Source organism: Chiloscyllium punctatum, chromosome 24, assembly GCF_047496795.1.
Source record: "Chiloscyllium punctatum isolate Juve2018m chromosome 24, sChiPun1.3, whole genome shotgun sequence".
Taxonomy (NCBI): domain Eukaryota; kingdom Metazoa; phylum Chordata; class Chondrichthyes; order Orectolobiformes; family Hemiscylliidae; genus Chiloscyllium; species Chiloscyllium punctatum.
The window spans coordinates 54,550,694-54,569,466 of record NC_092762.1 but is presented as its reverse complement, the minus strand read 5'-3'; the positions used below and the strand labels follow the sequence as shown (position 1 = coordinate 54,569,466).

General features: G+C 40.2%; 1 protein-coding gene and 1 non-coding gene across 3 annotated transcripts in view; one reads left to right on the top strand and one right to left on the bottom strand.

The window, feature by feature from the left end:
• Positions 1-72: 72 nt before the first annotated feature.
• Positions 73-18,773, top strand: part of ubxn6 (UBX domain protein 6) — a 39,587-nt gene continuing 20,886 nt past the window's right edge. The window contains exons 1-6 of one of the 2 annotated variants that reach the window (XM_072593850.1): positions 89-206; positions 3,591-3,816; positions 12,354-12,508; positions 14,094-14,152; positions 15,659-15,790; positions 17,764-17,861. In XM_072593850.1, coding sequence (XP_072449951.1) covers positions 12,421-12,508; positions 14,094-14,152; positions 15,659-15,790; positions 17,764-17,861 — 377 coding nt within the window. In that variant the 5' untranslated portion in view covers positions 89-206; positions 3,591-3,816; positions 12,354-12,420. Of the gene's footprint in view, positions 207-3,590; positions 3,817-12,353; positions 12,509-14,093; positions 14,153-15,658; positions 15,791-17,763; positions 17,862-18,773 lie in introns of both variants that reach the window. The other variant, XM_072593849.1, reaches the window with a different exon arrangement.
• On the bottom strand, positions 2,492-2,616 carry LOC140494882 (U6atac minor spliceosomal RNA). Its single transcript, XR_011964056.1, has one exon. It is a non-coding gene; the product is annotated as a U6atac minor spliceosomal RNA (small nuclear RNA).

Genomic DNA, 18,773 nt, shown 5'->3' with positions numbered 1-18,773 from the left:
CAACAGCGTCGGTGCACCAGTGAAATAGCTCACTTCCGGTCCGAGGGCGTGAGGATTTCCGGTAAGGGCCGGGGCGGACTTTACATAATGTGACACCGGGAACTTTGCTGACCGAGGAGAAAGATGAAGAAATTCTTTGAAGATATTAAGAGGGATATGAAATTTAAAAGCGCAGGGCCGGGTCATGTTCTGACCGAGGATACCAGGTGAGAGGGGATATTGTGGAGGTTTTGTTCTTGAGGGTTTGGTAATAAGGGAGAGGGAGAGCAGGCCGAGAGGAGCCACAGGTAGGAAGCCTGGCTCCACAGCCTCACGGAGTTTGAAGTTCTAATTTCAGAGTTAAACTCCTCTCTCTCTCTCTCTCTCTTGGAAGGGTTCGTGTGGCAATTAGTCCTCAGTCTTTCTTACTTGCAGTCTCACTCCTCCTCTGACTTCACTCATATCTCTGGGCTCTCAGTTTACATAACACATCCATCACAATGTGGATAGAATCTGAGACTATGATCTTTGCCCTTCTAATCAAACTAAAGGACAGACTCTTGGAAAGGATAGTTAAATATTTCCCTCATTCCCCCTGTTTCTCCCAAGTGCTTATCTTTGTTAGGCTGTCATTATTGTATGCTTTCTGGTGCTGTTAGATTGTTGGGATTGACTGCTGTTTCCTGGAGTGGTACGGTAAAGATTGTGCCTAATTTATTTTTTTACATCACTGTTTGGGGAGAGCTCCCTGTCTGTCTTTGCTTGGGTGAGATCCTTAATTCATGGTTGGCATATTGATCCTTAATGTTTTTCCTTCATCCAAAACCTCTCCCATTTCCTTAATCTTAGATCTATATAGCATGGGAACAGACCCTTTGGTCTAATCTGTCCATGCTGACTAGGTATCTTAAATTAATCTAGTCCCATTTGCAGCATTTGACCCATATCCCTCTTAAACCCTTCCTATTCATGTACCTATCCAGGTGCCTTTTAAATATTGTAATTGGACCAGCCTCCACCATTTCCTCTGGTAGCTCATTCCACACACCTTTCACCTTCTATGTGAAAAGGTTGCCCCTTGGGTCCCTTTTAAATCTTTAACTGCTCATCTTAAACCTATACCCTCTAGCTTTGGAATCTGCCATCCTAGGGAAAAGACTTGGACTGTTCACCCTACCTGTGCTCCCCATGATTTTATAAACTTCTATAAGATTACCCCTCAGCCTCTGTTCCAGGGAAAATAGCCCCAGCCCCTCACTATAGCTCAAACCCTCCAACCTTGGTAACATCCTTGTAAATCTTTTCTGAACCCTTTCAAATTTTACAACCTCCTTCCTATAGCAGGGAGAATTGAATGCAGTATTCCAAAAGTGGCTTAACCAACGTCATGTGCAGCTGTAACATGACCTCCCAACTCTGATACTCAATGAACTGCCCAACAAAGGTAACATACCAAATACCTTTTTCATTATCCTGCCTACCTACAATTCTATGTTCAGGGAACATGAACCTGCCCTTCAAGGTCTCTTTGTTCAGCAATACTCCCCATGACCTTACCCTGAAGTATCTAAGTCCTGCCCTGATTTAGACTCATAGAGGTGTACAGCATGGAAACAGATCCTTCAGTCCAACTCGTCCATGCTGACCAGATATCCTAACCTAATTGAATTCCATTTGCCAGTACTTGGCACAAATCCCTCTAAACACTCCTTTTTCATATACCCATCAAGATGCCTTTTTAACTATTGTAATGGTCTCAGACTCCACCATTTCCTCTCGCAGCTCATTCCATACATGCACCACCCTTTGTGTGATAAGGTTGTCCCTTGAGTCCCTTTTAAGTCTTTCCCCTTACACCCTAAAACTGTGCCATCTTGTTCTGGACTCCAACCCCAGGGGAAAGACCTTGTCTACGTACCCAATCCATGCCCTTCATGACCTTATTAGCTTCTGTAAGGTCACCCCTCAGCTTTCAATACTCCAGGGAAAACAGTCTCAGCCTATTCAGCCTCTCCTGGTAGCTCAAACCCTCCAAACAAGGCAACATCCTTGTAAGTCTCTTTTTTGAACCCTTTCAAGTTGATCCTCCTTAAAGTATACATATTTGACCAACTTTTTGGTGATCTATGCTAATCCCTCCACTTTTGGTTTGTTAATATTTGGCAGTTGCTGTTTTTTTTTGTTTGAAGCTCCTTGAAGACTAATGCAAAGTATTCAATCAATTCTTTTGTCATCTCTTTAGAATCATAGAATCTATGCAGTGTGGAAGCAGGCCACTTGGTCCATTGAATCCACACTGACCCTCCAAAGAGCATCCCACCCAGACTGACACCCCACCCTATAATCCTGCATTTATCATGGCTAACCCACTTACCCTGCACATCTTAGGACTATGGGAGGAAACCTGAAGGAAATCCACGCGGATGTGGGAAGAATGTGCAAACTCCACACAGACAGTTGTATGAGGATGGAATTGAACCCAGGTCCCTGGCACTGTGAGGCAGCAGTGCTAACCACTGAGCCATTTGCTGGTCTAGTAGTAGATAGTGATGCCTTAATGGTTTATGTATTGTAAGGCCACGAGGAACCCTTCCATCCTTATTGAAGGGAGTGCTAACCTCTCCTTACATCCAATTTATTTTTGCTTTTTTTCAATTCGCTCCTTCGGCTCATCTTTTTTTTTAATAAGGCTAATGCACACTTTAATACCTCCTTAAAAATGTTGAAACTCCTATGATCTGTTTTTATATTTCTTACTTGCTTTCTCCTCCCTTTGGAATTTTTCTTATTTATTGGAATGTGTCCATTTCTGTGTATTCTGAAATATCCCTTGAAATGTCTGACATTACATTTCTGTTGAGCCAACCCTTTATCGTATTTGTCAGTCCACACCAGTGATTAAGGTCATCAATTAACCTCATCTCATGACATCTCAATATCGAGACTCATATATAACCTGCTGCCTGGTTAGCTCCAGAATAAGCTGTTCCAAGAAGCTATCCAAAAAACATTACTTGTCTAGACTACGGTCTGATTTTCCTAATCTGTATGGAGAGTGATTATGATTAATGTCGTACGTTTCTGACGAGCTCCATTTTTTTTTTGTTTCTGTTCCATCCTATTGTATGTAGGTGCATCCTGAATGTGCCTGAACAGATCATTATTAGGGTGTAGGTTTGGTCGCTGAGCTGGAGGTTTGATATCCAGGTGTTTCTTTACCTGGCTAGGTATCCTCATCAGTGGCGACCTCCAAGTGAAGCAAAGCTGTTGTCTCCTGCTTTCTATTTATATGTTTCTTCTGGATGGGATTCCTGGGGTTTGTGGTGATGTCATTTCCTGTTCGTTTTCTGAGGGGTTGATAGATGATATCTAGATCTGTGTGTTTGTTTATGGCGTTGTGGTTGGATTGCCAGGCCTCTAGGAATTCTCTGGCATGTCTTTGCTAAGCCTGTCCCAGGATAGATGTGTTGTCCCAGTCGAAATGGTGTTTTTTTTTCATCTGTATGTAGAGCTACGAGGGAGAGACGGTCGTGTCTTTTTGTGGCTAGCTGGTGTTCGTGTATCCTGGTGGCTAACTTTTTCTTCCTGTTTGTCCATCTATCCTGGGACAGGCTAAGCAAAGACATGTCAGAGAATTCCTAGAGGCCTGGCACTCCAACCACAACGCCATAAACAAACACACCGATCTAGAAATCATCTATCAACCCTTCGGAAAACAAACAAGAAATGACATCACCACAAACCCCAGGAACCCCATCCAGGACAAACCTATAAATAGAAAGCAGGAGACAACAGCTTCGTTTCACTTGGAGGTCGCCACTGATGATACCTAGCCAGGTAGTGAAATGTCTGGGTATCAAACCTACCGCTCAGTGAGCAAACCTACACCCTAAACCTCAACCTGAGCTACAAACCTTGCAAAAAGATCATTATTATTCAGTGTTCATTTATGCCATCCTGTGTAATAGATTTTTGCTACTACTGATGAAAGGCCAACAGGTCTGTAGTTTCCAGTTTTGTCTCTCACTCCCTTCATAAAGTGAGTGGTAACATTTGCTACCATCAGATACAGGAATCATTCCAGAATCTGTAGAATTTTGGAAGATAGATTATTTCTACAGCCTCGTCCTTCAACATTCTGGGATTCAGAATGTCAGGTCTTGGGGAGTTATCAATCTTCAGCCCCATTAATGTCTCCAGTAATACCATCTTAGCAATGCCAGTTTTTTCAGCTCATTCTCCTTAGCTGCTGGGATCTCTTGTTCTTTAATATTTTGGTATCGTTTAGCTTCTCTACCATTTTTCTATTTCCCCAATATAAATTCTCCTGTCTCTGCCTGTAATTGACCAACATTTATACTAATCGAATGTTTCTTCTTCATATAACTAATAAAAGTTTTGCAAATCCATTTTTGTGGATTTTTGTTCATGTTCCTGCTTCCTTTCCTTTCAGTTTCTTGATCCTGTTTTGTTGTATTCTTCAAATCCTTGCAGTTACTGCTATTTCTGTCAAGTTTATAGGTCTGTTCTTTTCATCTTTTACAATCCTGAGCTTGTTTGATTAGCCATAGTTAGTTAACTGGACTTTTTTTTTATGTGGACCACAATTTCTGGCTTAAATCCTTCTTCCGGAAAGGTGTACTGCAGCTGCTCCATGACCTCCTGGCACCAGGGAGTCAACAGGCCAGCATGGCATACAAATGCTGGTCTGATCCTATGATTATGGAATGTCCTTCAACTATTGCTCTTCCATGCTTCTTTCTCCTTCCCATGCAGCTGAGTCACCCATGATGACATGGGCTTAGTTTTACTTGCATTCCACAAGGAACCATTGCCCTCGTCAGTTTCCAAAATGGAATACCAATTAGCAAACACAGTAGACTCTGGGTTTCTGTATTACCTGTCTGGTTTTCCCAGACTATTTGTTTGGAAGTCCTCATTCCCTCTCTGTCATACGCTTCTCATCTGCAGTGTCACTACCTTCCTATACATGCTATCCATATAGTCCTTTACATCGCAGATGCACAACAGTGATTCCAGCTGCTGCTTAAGCTTGTGCAGTGGTGACATGTCTTGAAGATGTTTGTCTGGGACCCATAGAATGTCTGTAACTTCTCACATGCCACAGGATATATGTTGTACTTGGTCCTTCTGACTTGTCATCCCGTAAACCATCCTCTTAAAAACCATTTGTTAACCTTAGAATACGTATGGACTTTCTATGTAAATAACACGTTATTTCTAAAAAAAGAGATGGGGGAAATAAAAGTCTAAAGACACAACACAAACAAAATATACACTTTTACTTTAAAAGTTTGGAAATGCTGACCAAAGAAACTCTCTGATTTCAATCCATTTTGTTTAAAAGGCAAGCTGTTTATAGCCTCCTCAGAGACAACCCTGTTTATTTTGCTTTGGGTTATCAACATGACTTCTGCAATGATTAATCCTGTAAAGAATTTTCAGGGAAAGGAAAATGTTAGTCCTTTTCGCGAGGTGAAATCAAAAATTTATCACGTTCACGCAAGGGAAATTACAAAATCTGTGTATTCTAATTGAAGAAGAAAACACTTCCTAAGAAAGGAGTTAAGTACTTTTTTGTATAATTACAAGCAAAGGTTTTCCTCTTAATGGCCATACTTTGTCATTCTTTTACATAACTGAATACTATACGAAGAAAACATTGTCTTTGTAACAAAGCATTACTTTGTCAGAAATTTGGGTAGAAAAGGGTGAATGACAGACAACTTAGTGCAGTGTTGTAACTTAGGTTTTTATTTAAATGATCAAGTTATTTTCTGCTAAAGCTAGTTTACATTCAGTTCACTAACTGTGTCACAGGAATGGAAAACACCTGAATTAGAATGCCCACTGTTTATAGTTCCAGAATGGAATTGAACTCGTAGGATGAAGGTGCATGTTTGTTTTTGATTGCCTTTCTTTGTTGTTGCATGTATTTTTTTTACTGTCAAATTTAGTCACATCTAGGACTAGTTGTATAAAGTATGTAAGTACTGAAAATTATTCTTTCACATAACTACATTTAACCTGAATACATTATTGTTCTTTGAATATTTAGTTGATAAAGTGTGATGCTGGATAAAGCACAGCAGGTCAGGTGGATTCCGAGGAGCAAGAGAGTTAACGTTTCGGGTATTACCCTTCATCAGGACTGGGAGGCTATGCATGAAACGTCAACTCTGTTGCTCCCCAGAGGCTGCCTGACCTGCTGTGCTTTTTCCACTGCCACACTTGATCGACTCTGACTTCTCCAGTATCTGCAGTCAGGCTGTTTGGCTCAAAGTGATCCCTGCCAACCAAAATGACCATCAGTGCTAACCTCATTTCCTTGCACTTGGTCCTTTATCCTTCTAAATCTTTCCTATCCATGTATTTGTCCAAATACCTTTTAAATGTGATTAATGTACTCACCTCAACCACTTTTGCCGGCAGCTCATTCCATGTGTACCACTCTGCGTGTAAGAAAAAAAGTTGCCCTCGGGTTTCCTTTTATTCTTTCCTCTCTAATCTTAAACAGATGCCCTCTAGTCCTCAATTTCCCCAACCCTCAGAAAAAGACTGAGTACGTTCACCCTATCTGTGCCTCTTTAGTCTTAGACACTTCTAAAAGTGTCACTTATCTATATTAAACACTTATCTATATTAAACGCCACTTGCCATTTATCGGTCTACTTCCTCTTCTTTTGAATACATTCCAAATGCGATAAGGCCACGTCAAGTTGGGCTGTAAGAGATTTCAAATGTAGTGCTAATGCGCTGAACATGAAATACGTGAAGAATAAGTTTAATAAGGGCATGTTACTGGGTAATAAGTAAATCTGGAATTTTCTTTCTGAAGCTCTTCGTTCCTCTGCACCTCTCTTCTCTCCATCCTTTTAAGACCCTACTTAAAAACAAGCAGAGTCTCCTATGACTCTGTGCAGTGTTTGATTGTGTTTCTGTGAAGCACTTGGGAGGGTTTCCTCTTTTGTAGGTGCTACATAAATTTTAAATTGTATACACTTATATTCCTGGGAATAGATCGAGAAAATAACCATGACATTGGCTGAACTCAGCCAATGGAAATATGTAATGTTACAAGATTTAAATGGAATATCTCTGGATATTAATGTAATATTTAAGGGTTAAAATGCACTATCTTTAGGTGGGGCTCACAATCCTGAAAGAATGCAGCTGATCATCCATCGTAAGTCACACTTCATTTAGACAGTCATTTGCTATTACTGTCCTGCTATTGGCAAGTTAAACTATCACTCATCTCTTCCATCCAGAAATGTTTTCTGGCCAGAAGTGTGTCGCATCTGCATTGTCTTGGGGAATCACTGAGTCAGGAAACTGTCTGCATAACGATTCCCCAGGACTATGACATTAGCATTTGCATTATCTCCAAGGATGATCTCATCCTGCCATTCTAGCTGGGATAACGTGACTGAGAGTAACTCGGGGTTGTCTTGAGTGGCATGTGACTATGGGGGAGTGGCCAGAGCATCGTTGTATGGCCACCTGACCTGTGTAAAGGGGATGTATTTTCTTTGTTCAGGGCCTCACTTTGCATGTCTGCGAAGAGGGTCAAAGGGGTTACCTTGCTCGTACAAGCTTTAATAAACTTTAACTGTTTGCAGAATTTGGTGTGCGTGAATTGCATCTTGTGTGCAAAACCTCGGGAAAAGAATCTAACATATGGTGGTAGCGGTGGGGTTCCAACATACACAGAGCTTCCAGGTGAACTGAATAAGTGATTGACTGAGTGTTGGTTGTGTGAGACGAATAGGTTGACAAGGTAATCTTCACCTTGATCTCTCTCTCTAAACCTACCACTCAGACGAGTCCTCGTCTCCTGGGACTCTGTGGTGATGGAATTGTTGAGGTAACTTGCGCACTTTATCTAAGGAATGTGACTTGAAGGAAGCTCTGGGATTTACATGAATCGAATCGAAACCCAAGTGATTAGAGTTAACAGCAACCTAGAATTGTTCAATATATCACATCAGTGATATGACACTTTGATCTTTCACTCTTAATTCTGTGTCCTCTAATCCTGCCCCACTATCTACCTGACAAAGGATCAGTGCTCTGAAAGTTTGTACTTTCAAATAAACCTGCTGGACTATAACCCACTACATGTGAGTTTTAACTGTGTCTACTCCAGTCCAACGCCAGCACCTCCACAGCGCTCCAAAGGTTTGTACTTCCAAATAAACCTGTTATATTTAAGAAAAAAGGTGTCATCTCAGCGCAGACAATGCATTGAAGGTGTGAAGCTAGAGTCTTTCTGTATTCCAACCTTGAGTCAGGCCAGTTCTATTTACAAAGTAGGAATTTATAAAATGTCACGTGGACTGACTGCCTACAGATTGTGTTCTTTTTGAACAAAATAGAATGTATCTGTAAATGCAAATTCACCCCATAGTCTTGTGCCTATGTATGCGTGTGAGGGAGAGAGAAAGTGTGTGTGTGTGTGTGTGTGTGTGTGTGTGTGAGAGAGAGAGAGACAGAGTATATGACTGTGAAAGGGTGTGCGTGAAAGTGTGGGGGGGTTGGCAGTGTGTGTCTGTCTGAGAGAGTATGTGTATGAGAGATGGTCTACTTGAGTGTCTGTGTGATTGTGGGTATATAGTATGGTGGTGTCGCCTGTAATGTGACATGAACTCAAGATCAGCCTGTGGTCAGCGATTCTTTTTTTTTCTTTGTGTTGTGTATCCTGAGGTCCATCTTGGAGGACTGTCACCCAAAGGCCTGAGGCTGAATGTCCCTGACCGCTGAAGTGCTGCCCACTGGGAGGGAGCATTCCTGCTTGGTGATTTTTGTGTGGTGTCCATTCATCCGTTGTCGTAGCATCTGCTGGGTCTTGCCAGTGTACAATGCCTCGGGGCATCCTCGTTGCAGCATATGAGAGAGACAACGTTGCCATGACAACCACTAAGACGTGTCAGAGTGTCGACATGGATATTACCATTACACATGGGGACACCACCCACCATGTGTGCGGCAGGTACTCATTAGGCTCAGCCAACACTGTCTATCTCGTAACACTGCAGGCATGGGTGCCCCGAGGCATAGTACATTGGTGAGATCCAGCAGGTGCTATGACAACGGATGAATAGACACTGTGCAACAATCATCAGACTGGGCTATTCCATCCTCATCCTCCCAGACAGGGAACACCTCAGCAGTCAGGGACATTAGGTCTTGGACCTTTGGGTGACTGCCATCCAAGACGGACTTTGGGATACGCAACAACGTAGCATGGCTGAGCAGAAGCTGATAATCATGAGGTTGGTCTGAACTGGGATCTTGGGTTCATGTCACAACACAGGTGACCCACTATAACTCTATAGACACGCGTGTGTGACACATTGTTTCTCTCACTCCCCCACACACCCTCTCTCAGGCATATACTCTGTCACACTTGTGCGTGCACACACACACACACATACTCTCTCTCACTCTCCTCTGTATGTGACTTTTAACTGTGTCCACCCCAGTCCAACACCAGCACCTCCGCATCACTGTAACCAAGGTCAGCTCAGATTACTTGGTCTACTTTTGAGAATTGAGGTTGAACATATCCAACTCAGTCAGGTTATAATAGTTGCTCAATTTGTCCACTTGGTGGCAATGTGAACTGTCCATTCAATAAGTTTCACTGAGCTATTCAAAGAGGCTTTAAATTTAACATTTTTACTTCAGTCTTTGGCTTCACAATAAAATTTATAACTGCTGTAGGTTGTTTGAAATCTGCAAATCACTTGCAAGGCAATGAAAATGCTAGTACATTCTGCCCAGAGCACCTGCTGTGATATGCTGGGAAATAAAAAAAACAAGGTGATGAACTAAGTTTGTGCCATCCAGAGTGATGGCATTCCCTAGGCAACTAACACAAATCAAGAACAAACCAATTACTTAATTTCTTCAGTTGCTTAAACCAAGGAAGTTCCTCTTACAAGCTCACTACATTGAGAAACCATAATGTATTAACTGCCCACAAGCACAATGTAATCAGCATTTCATCCTTTGCTCCCATTAATTTTAAATTACTTTATTCCTTGGGGTTTTTTTAGGGGGGTTGAGTTATTGTGCTTATTAAAGTGGTTCAGGTAGATGGGTGCTGCTTAGTGTCTAAGTCAAATAGCTAAGGAATGTTCTTTGCTCAGTCCCAGAGTTAGTGAATATTGGCTTTGCTGTAGCAGTGCCACAGTGGACCTCTGTGTCCCCTTGGATACAGTAGGAAGGAAAATATTTTTTAAGCGTTCCCATTCCTGTTTTTGTCATTTTGTCTACACTTCTGACTGTGCTTGCACTGAAGAATCTGAGATTTACCATGTGCGTGAGAATCCAGACTCCAGCACAAGGGGTGTGGGATCTTTCTAGTCCATGTGCCTTTTTATCAACCGGGCTATTGGATTGCACATTTTTCTGGTTTGTATTAATATCAATGGCATCTGTCACTGGTAGATTTTTTTGTGTTTTTTTTTTAAAAAAAGTGATACAATGGTCAATGTGATGAACTTGGCTGATGGGGATAGAGGCTGATAGCGCGTTACAGTATACATCATATTTATAGAGAAATAATACCTAGCCAGCAGTAAGGGAGTGATCTCAGCAAAGCAGGGCTCAGATGTCATAAAGACCATAGCATTTAAGTCTCCAGCATGTATCCCATTTTATATTTTTATATACAGGGTATGGAGAGGTGTGTGTTTATTTAAAATTTTAGACTCCAGCTGAAAGATTTTGTTGTTTCAAATGGAGCTCTTCCTGTAAACAATATGCAGTGAAATAATTAAGTTTGACAGGTGAAGCACAGAACAGCTAACACGAGAGTAAAGGTACCTCTACGCTGTCTCCATCTGAGAAGAGTACCACATACAATAGCAATAGGGCATCTTTCTATGTAATGTGCCAGCTATCTTATGGCTTTAAGAACTGGATTATGACTGCCGAAAATAAGTTCCTTGCATCTCCCAATGCCAGTGGACAGCAGACATTCACCTTAAGTCTGTACTGGAGTTTGAACCCATGACATGGAGATAGAGGTCCAGTATGTAACCTACTGTACTATCCAGGTGTACACCTTTTTTCCCTTTTGGGGGTGAAAAAAAAACTTGCTATTAAGTATTGCAGAATTTCATTATGTAATTCTGCTGCACAAGTTGTTATATGATCAGTAAATTGATCTGTATGAGAGTGAGGGACTAAAATGAAGTGTGCAGTATATTGAACAGTGCTACCAGGATGCTGATACGGTAAGTAAATCTAAGAAAAAAATAATTGAGAAGCTTCATTACACTTTTTTTCTTAAAAAAAGTTTTGATTAACATTAGGATACAGTGCAAGTCCAAAGAGGTTGTTTTGTTGGTACACATTGATCTAATCCCACTTGGAATGTAGGTGCAGTTGTACTCATGTGAAGGACGATACTGTGAGCTTGGTGGCAGAAAGTAATGAACAAAACAGATTCTGAGAATTTTAACTCATAAAAAGAAGTCGAGCTGTGCAGTTCCTTTTGAGGGGTGGGGGAACTGACCTGACCAGATTGTCAAAATTAAAAAGAAAATGTGTTCACCGTTACTGTAGGACTTAAATAACAGAACAGCATGAGTTTAGAAAAACAAATAGCAAATTAACAGAATATACAAAGTGGAGTAGAACCTTTTTGAAAATATATTTGTAAGGTCATAAAAGCTGGATAATAGGGGGAGAGGCAATTAACACTGGTCTACAGCTCTGCAAGAAATTGCGAGAGAAACAGTTTTCATAAGCACCACTTTCCCATGTGCTTAATCTGACCTGGGAATAAATTTTCAGAGAAAACAATTTGAAAAAGACAGTTTCGAGATACATCTGAAGAGCATTGAGAGATGACGTCAGTCTTGAAGAGTGGGTTTAATGGCCTTTCCCGTTCACTTTTTTTTAAAAAAAGTGAAACAGGATGTGAGTGTTGCTGACAAGGCCAATATTTCTTTCCCATCCCAAATTGGAAAAGTGGTGGTGAGCTGCTATTTTTGAACCAGTGCAGTATATGTGGTGCACATACACCCACAGTCTTGTTAGGAAGATAGTTTTAATTTTTGACTCTGTGACAGCAAAGGAGTAGTGGTAAAGTTCCAAATCAGGATGATGCAACTTGTAGAGGAACTTTCAAGTGCTGCTGTTCTTCATGTCTTGTTTATCAAATTGAACTCTTGTCATATTTGAAAGTTCATGTAACAATTAGAAAAGCACCCTGCATGAATTATTGCAGCATTCACAAATAAACTGGATGTGTGCTGACATAAAAATGCACACACAGGTTTCGTGTTATGAGAGACTCCATCATGACAAATGAATTCCGTGTGACTGGTCTTCTTTAGAAAAACCATAGAAAACAAATCCAAGGGGCCAGAGAAACCTCGTCGACCACCGGCTGAAGAAGCTCAGATGGCAGCAGCTGCAGCTCTAACGAGGCTGGAAATTAAACAGCATAGAGGCCGAAGCACGACTGGGTCGAGCCATTTACATAATGAGGGTAGGTAAATACTGAAGGATTCAATATATGTTGAACCATTTAACTGTTTTACCAATTGCTAGTGGGTCTATGACATTCATGCACAGTAGTTCTGTGTAGGTATTTTAAAATCCAGTATTAAAATGATAGATTCTTGCACTTATAAAATGTGATTGAATTGTACTTCACTCGGATAAACACCTGTGGTAAGGAAAGTGAGATGATATAAGAATGTTGCACAACTTTGAAGTGTATATAGTCTGCATTTTAACCTTATTCTTGACATTTAACATTGTGCATTGTATTCTAATGTAAAAACAGACTTGGCGACCATACGGTGGATTTGTTTCTATATAAAGCTCTCACCAAAAATAGTTCAGAAAACTTCTCCTTCCTCTCTTTTGTACCACTATTCAAACTTTCTAGCTGTATTCCTTGATTCTTAAATAGTTGGTGTCAGACTGCGGGATGGGAGGAGGAAAGAAATTATGCTTTGAAATATGGGTTAAATTAAACATAAAGTTTAAAATCACACAACACAGTCATGATAAACATAAGGAGTTAGGTTGACACAGTGACACTTGAACAGGTCACTGCCTGTCATTCGAATTCTTGACATGTTAGCAGATCTCCTGAAGCAGGAACTGATAAATCAGGTAACAGGTCTGAGTAACTTAGAGTCATAGAGTCCCACAGCACAGAGCCGAAACTGGTCCATACTGACCACAATATCCACCTGTGTGCTTGGGGGTCATGTAACTTGATTAGTGGGTAGTGACACAGTAATAAACCAACTGAACAGGATGGTGGATATATTGGCATACCCATATTGAAGCTACATACTCCTCTGGTTAGGATGTAACTGGAATAAGACATTGTGTTCTAGACACTTCGATGCCAGCTTGACCCTACAGTGGTGGTAAGAAATGAACACCTTTTTTAATTGTGATAATTCTCTTAATTTTCAGAATGAGTGAGTGGTTTTCAAACTCTGTTTGTTTGGCTTTGCAGATTCCTTTTCCAATGATTTTCAGGTATTACAACCCTATCCCAGTTTAAGTTACAATATAATGCTCCATTGTATGAATGTGTTTTAATAATGTATCTATGAAAGCAGGTATTCTACTTATCGATGAACTAGATATGCCACCTTAGCACTGCAAAGGCTATTGTGTTCGATAGGCACTTTATATCATGGATCTGCTGGAAAAGTCTCAGTGGACCCCAGTTGAGAACCATTGATCTAATGTGGATTTAATTTTTTTGTGTTTTTCTGTTTGTTTGTATAAATCTGAGAGAGATGCTGGGTTGCTTCAGAGGGAATTAAAAACCACCTACAGCATTGTGTGGTCAGATTGCAGAATTCAACAGCAGTCAGACTTGTAAATAGAGAGAAATCCCTTAAAACCTAATTGACTTGGAGAGAAACTGTGTTCAGTGAATTGACTTGGAAGTGTGTAATCAATTTATCCAGAAGAAGACTGTCATTTGAATACTGTGCACGATGCTCTAGTTTGTGTTACCTTGATTCATATTGGACACTGTGTATATTTTAAAATTATAAATTTTGAAGTGGTTGACTAAATTTTCTTTATTTTTAATATAGTAAAGAAAGAACTGACGGCAGAGGCTGCATTCCCTGAAGCACGGACTGTAAACAATCAGGTAGATCTTGCAGTAATATGTCACAAATGGAGTCTTCCCTCATTGCCAAAAAAATTGTATTTGGTTAACTTTTCATAGTATTTGTTTCTTATCAATTAGAATTTTTGTGAAAAAGGAACTCTCCATTTCAAAGTTCATTAGCATCTGAATAATAAAATTTGCATCTGTAAACTGTGTTAAATCGTCTTATTTGTGCCACAGTGCTTGGATATGTCTACTCCTCTTACTAACTTCAGTCCAATCATTTTGTACTTGGTGACTATAAATTGTAGGAAATGATCAAATACAGACTATCAAAGCCTAATCATTGTCAATTCTTAATCAGCACAACTTTAGTTTGAATTGTCTGATTTTTGTTTTTCGGAAAGCAAAGTGATTAAATTCCCATGTCTTTAAATTCAAATTGTTTCATTCTTTCAAACAGTGCAATTTTGCTTTGTCTCTAATCATCTTTGTACACAAATTTTGTAACAATCAACTTCCATTCTTACCCATCACATCCCCCTTCAGCCCAATGTTGCTGCCAGCTTTGTTCTTAGACATCATGGTATTCTCTTCAATACTATTTTAATAGCCAGTTGAAGAAAGGAACAGTGCTCTATATGTTAAGCTACAACAATAATTTGTATTCATGTTGAACTTTTAACATTTGGGAAACACATCAGGCTGTTTCACTGAAGCATTATCAAGCAAAATTTGATGCCAAGCTGTATAAAGTGGTATTAGGCCAGCTAACTAAAAATCTGTTTGAAGAGTTAGATGCTAACAAACATCTGAAAAGAAGATCAAGTTTAGGGATGGAATTTCAGAGCGGAAGGAATAGCGGTCAGTGATCAAAATCATGGATGCTCAAGTGGCTTGAATTGGAAGAACGCACATATCTTCTGGTTGTAAGGGCTGAAGGCAGGTACAGTTGGAGAGGATGAGGCCATGGAGGGAATTTGAAAACAAGGATGAGAATTTTAAAACCAAGTTGTTGCTTAACTGGGAGTTATTGTTTGTCAGCAGACATGAAGTGGTAGTGGTACTTACCCGTGGTCTAACCACATGAGTTTAGAATGAACTTAAGTTTACAGAGGGTCTAAAATGGGAAGTCTGGCTGTGTTGAATAATCAAGCCTATAGATAATAAAAGCATGAATCAGGGTTTCAGTCCTACACTGTGAGGCAAGGACCGAATCAGTTGATATTATGAAGGCACAAGTAGGTGTTCTTATAATATTTTATGTTATCAGGAGCTGATTCTGGGGTCAAATATGAAAGCAATGCTCTGAACGTTCCAGGTCAGCTTCAGACAGTGCCAAGGAGACACAGGGAGTCACTGGCAGAGTGTGGAGGTTATAATGGACAGGAACATTACATCTTTATTCTACCTAAGTGTTCAATCAGAGAAGGTTCCAGCTTGACCATTAGTGGATGGCTCTTTGAATAGCTTACACATTAGAGATAGTGGAGGAATCAAGATGAATAATGACGAACTCTAACAATGAAGTTCTTTGTGTTTTAGGGTCCAAGTAATGCTGCGAAGGAAGATTGCAGCAGTTTCTCTGTTACTGGTGTGTACTTTATCTGTCCGTTAACAAATGCTTCAATCTCCAAAAGTGAAAGAGATTCACACATTAAAGAAGCCATTCTTATGGTAGGTTTTAGATACAATTCTGAAACAAAGCTAGTATTTTATAAAATGGTCTTTGATCAGTTTTCCTTTGACTTTTGTAAAGGGATGGGTTCAGGTTGAAAACAAACTGTCACTGTACCTTGTGATGTGGGCTCAGTACAAGACCCTCCCACTGTACGTGGATACTGCAGTTCAATTTTATATTCCTAAAGAGTGAAAGCTAGGGTTCATGTTTTGGGCTATTGCCTAGAGACTTCTACTAAAGTGAGCTTTTGTAGTTGTCACACGAAAATGGGATTGTGTTCAGCTGTGATGCCCCAATGCAAATTGCTGGCACCCTTGACACTTGTATGGGAAGAGTAATCCATCTGACTATATGCCAATGCATGCCTAGTGCCTGTGAAAAGACACAGTCCTGCCAGAGTCAACACTGTGTTAGCAGGCTGGACTGGCAACCCAGAATAATGCGTTTAGCTAGACAACAGTAACAGTGAGCGAGAGAAAAAACAGTGAAACTGGACGATTGAAATTACCCATTTGGTTTGCCAGTGTCATATCCAAGCTTGATTAGAGGTTATTCAAGGCAATGTACCTGATTGACTATCTGTGCCTTTTGAAATGTCCCAGAAAAAGATCAAAACTTCCATGAATCATGTTAATGAAAAGTAGCATGAATGCTTCAGGGTTTTTAAAAAATAAGTCTCCATAATGTCAATAACATAGATTGGATCATACTCTGAGAATAAATCATTAAAGATATCTGTAGTACTTTTTAAAACAGCAGTAGAGTTGAGAAAGATTTTAAAAATCAGTAAAGTGCAGAGTTTACCTACCTTGCTCTTAGAATTCACATTAGCTCTGTTCTAGAATCTGAATCGTACAGTCGAGAACAGGACCATTTGGTCCATTGTGCCTGTGTTGGCTCCCTGAATGTTTTCTAAAGGTACAGCTGAAATTGCTTAGAGATTAGCTTTGTGTTTAAGGGACTCTGTGTGACTGCCTGCTGACCTCATAATAGCTGCTTACATTCATTGATGCGGTTTCACTGGATTGTTTAATTGGTGCTGCTAAAACAACAGGGTAGGAGACTAAAATTCTTCCCTGTCAAGGGATGTGTGGGCAGGTTTTGAATAGACGTTGTTTTAAACGGAACACAAATGGAGGAAAAGGAATATTCAGTGTGTCTAAGGCTATAGAAACTATGGCTGGCCTGGTAAATATGAAATAAAATTTGTTAGAATTTTGAACTGGGAACCTATAAATTGACTTTTTTTTAAAAAGGCACTAGCTTTTCGCAGGCTCGTGGGCCAGTTTTTCCAAAGAATTGTGTTTTTTCTTTTTCAAAAAAAGAACAGTTTTTTTAAATGCTGGAGAAGGTTTATACCCAAACGTATTTGTTAATTGAATGTGCTGGGAACCTCACTGACCTAGCAATTTTGGCTGTGCATCAAGCCTCAATACCTCTGGACTGGGGAAGTGAAATGCAGCCAGTATTCTCACTTGTGATGGCTGCACAGTGATTTTCTGCTGGAAGTGTAAAAGTATTTGTGTACATCGATTATACTTATCCAGTTACTTTTGTTAGGTAAGGACTGGTTGGTCCATGGTGTCCTTGACAATTTGATATTGTCCCTGTATTTGTTGTTGAGGTTTATCCATGCATATAATAGTCATTCCCGTAACTGACACCTGAAAGGACCTGAAAGGATCCATTTCAAAAGTGAAATGGAAATGATCAGGATTGGGAATCTGGTAATATTGAATTTTTAATCAGTTGTCTACAATCTGTAAAAGTCCTTTTAATGGTTGTGGGTCACATAGCAGGCTTTCTATCTCTATCTTCTTTTTAAATCAGGCCTTTTGTTATTTGTAACCTTGCACATTGCTTTGTGTCCATTCCCTTGCTTTTTCTCAATGAGACACTTCAGATATTAAAAGTGCAAATTGTTATGGTTGAATATCCTTTCTAAGTTGACCATGCATTTCCAATCCAGAAATTTGCTGATGATCCTGTGCGAGCCTCCATAATGATGATTCACACGTTTAACAAAGATAAAGAGAAAGTAAAGATTGCTTGTGAAACTCTTGGCAAGTAAGTAAAAGACAAATACTGTTTCTGTTTGATTCATTTCTAACCATAGCAATACCTAAATGTAATTATATTTGTTGTCTGCATTTCAGTCTTGAAGTTTTGTGGAAACTCTAACATATATGGTCACCAGTTAGTTAGTTAATTCAAATTTCATTAGTGTTAAACTGTACTTGGGAATATGGTTTAGGTGGCTAGTGGAATAAATTTATTGTAATAAATATTATGAAATATAAGTAAACCAGTTGAATATTTGCATGTTGTTTTAAGGTATCACTTTGAAACAGGTCATTTGGCCCAAAAGATTCCTACTAGTGTGCATGCTCCATATGAGCTGTCTCCCAGCTTGCCTCATCTCACCCCAACGTATTATTTTTGATGCTTTGTCCCTCATACTTATCTGGCATTCTTGAAGGTACATTCTGTCTGTCTGTCTGTCTCAGTTACTCCTTGTTGCAGAATGTTCTGCATCCTGGGCGGCATTGTGGGCGGCACGGTGGCACAGTGGTTAGCACTGCTGCCTCACAGCACCAGAGACCCGGGTTCAATTCCCGCCTCAGGCGACTGACTGTGTGGAGTTTGCACGTTCTCCCCGTGTCTGCGTGGGTTTCTTCTGGGTGCTCCGGTTTCCTCCCACAGTCCAAAGATGTGCAGGTCAGGTGAATTGGCCATGCTAAATTGCCCGTAGTGTTAGGTAAGGGGTAGATGTAGGGGTATGGGTGGGTTGCGCTTCGGCGGGGCGGTGTGGACTTGTTGGGCCGAAGGGCCTGTTTCCACACTGTAGGGAATCTAATCTAATCTAATCCTATTTTGAGTAAAGAAAATCCTCCTGAAATTTTTTATTGGATTTACTTCAACTTTTCTTTATGCTATGAATTTCTCTGAAAAATAAACATAGCCGTAGAGAAGTTTGTG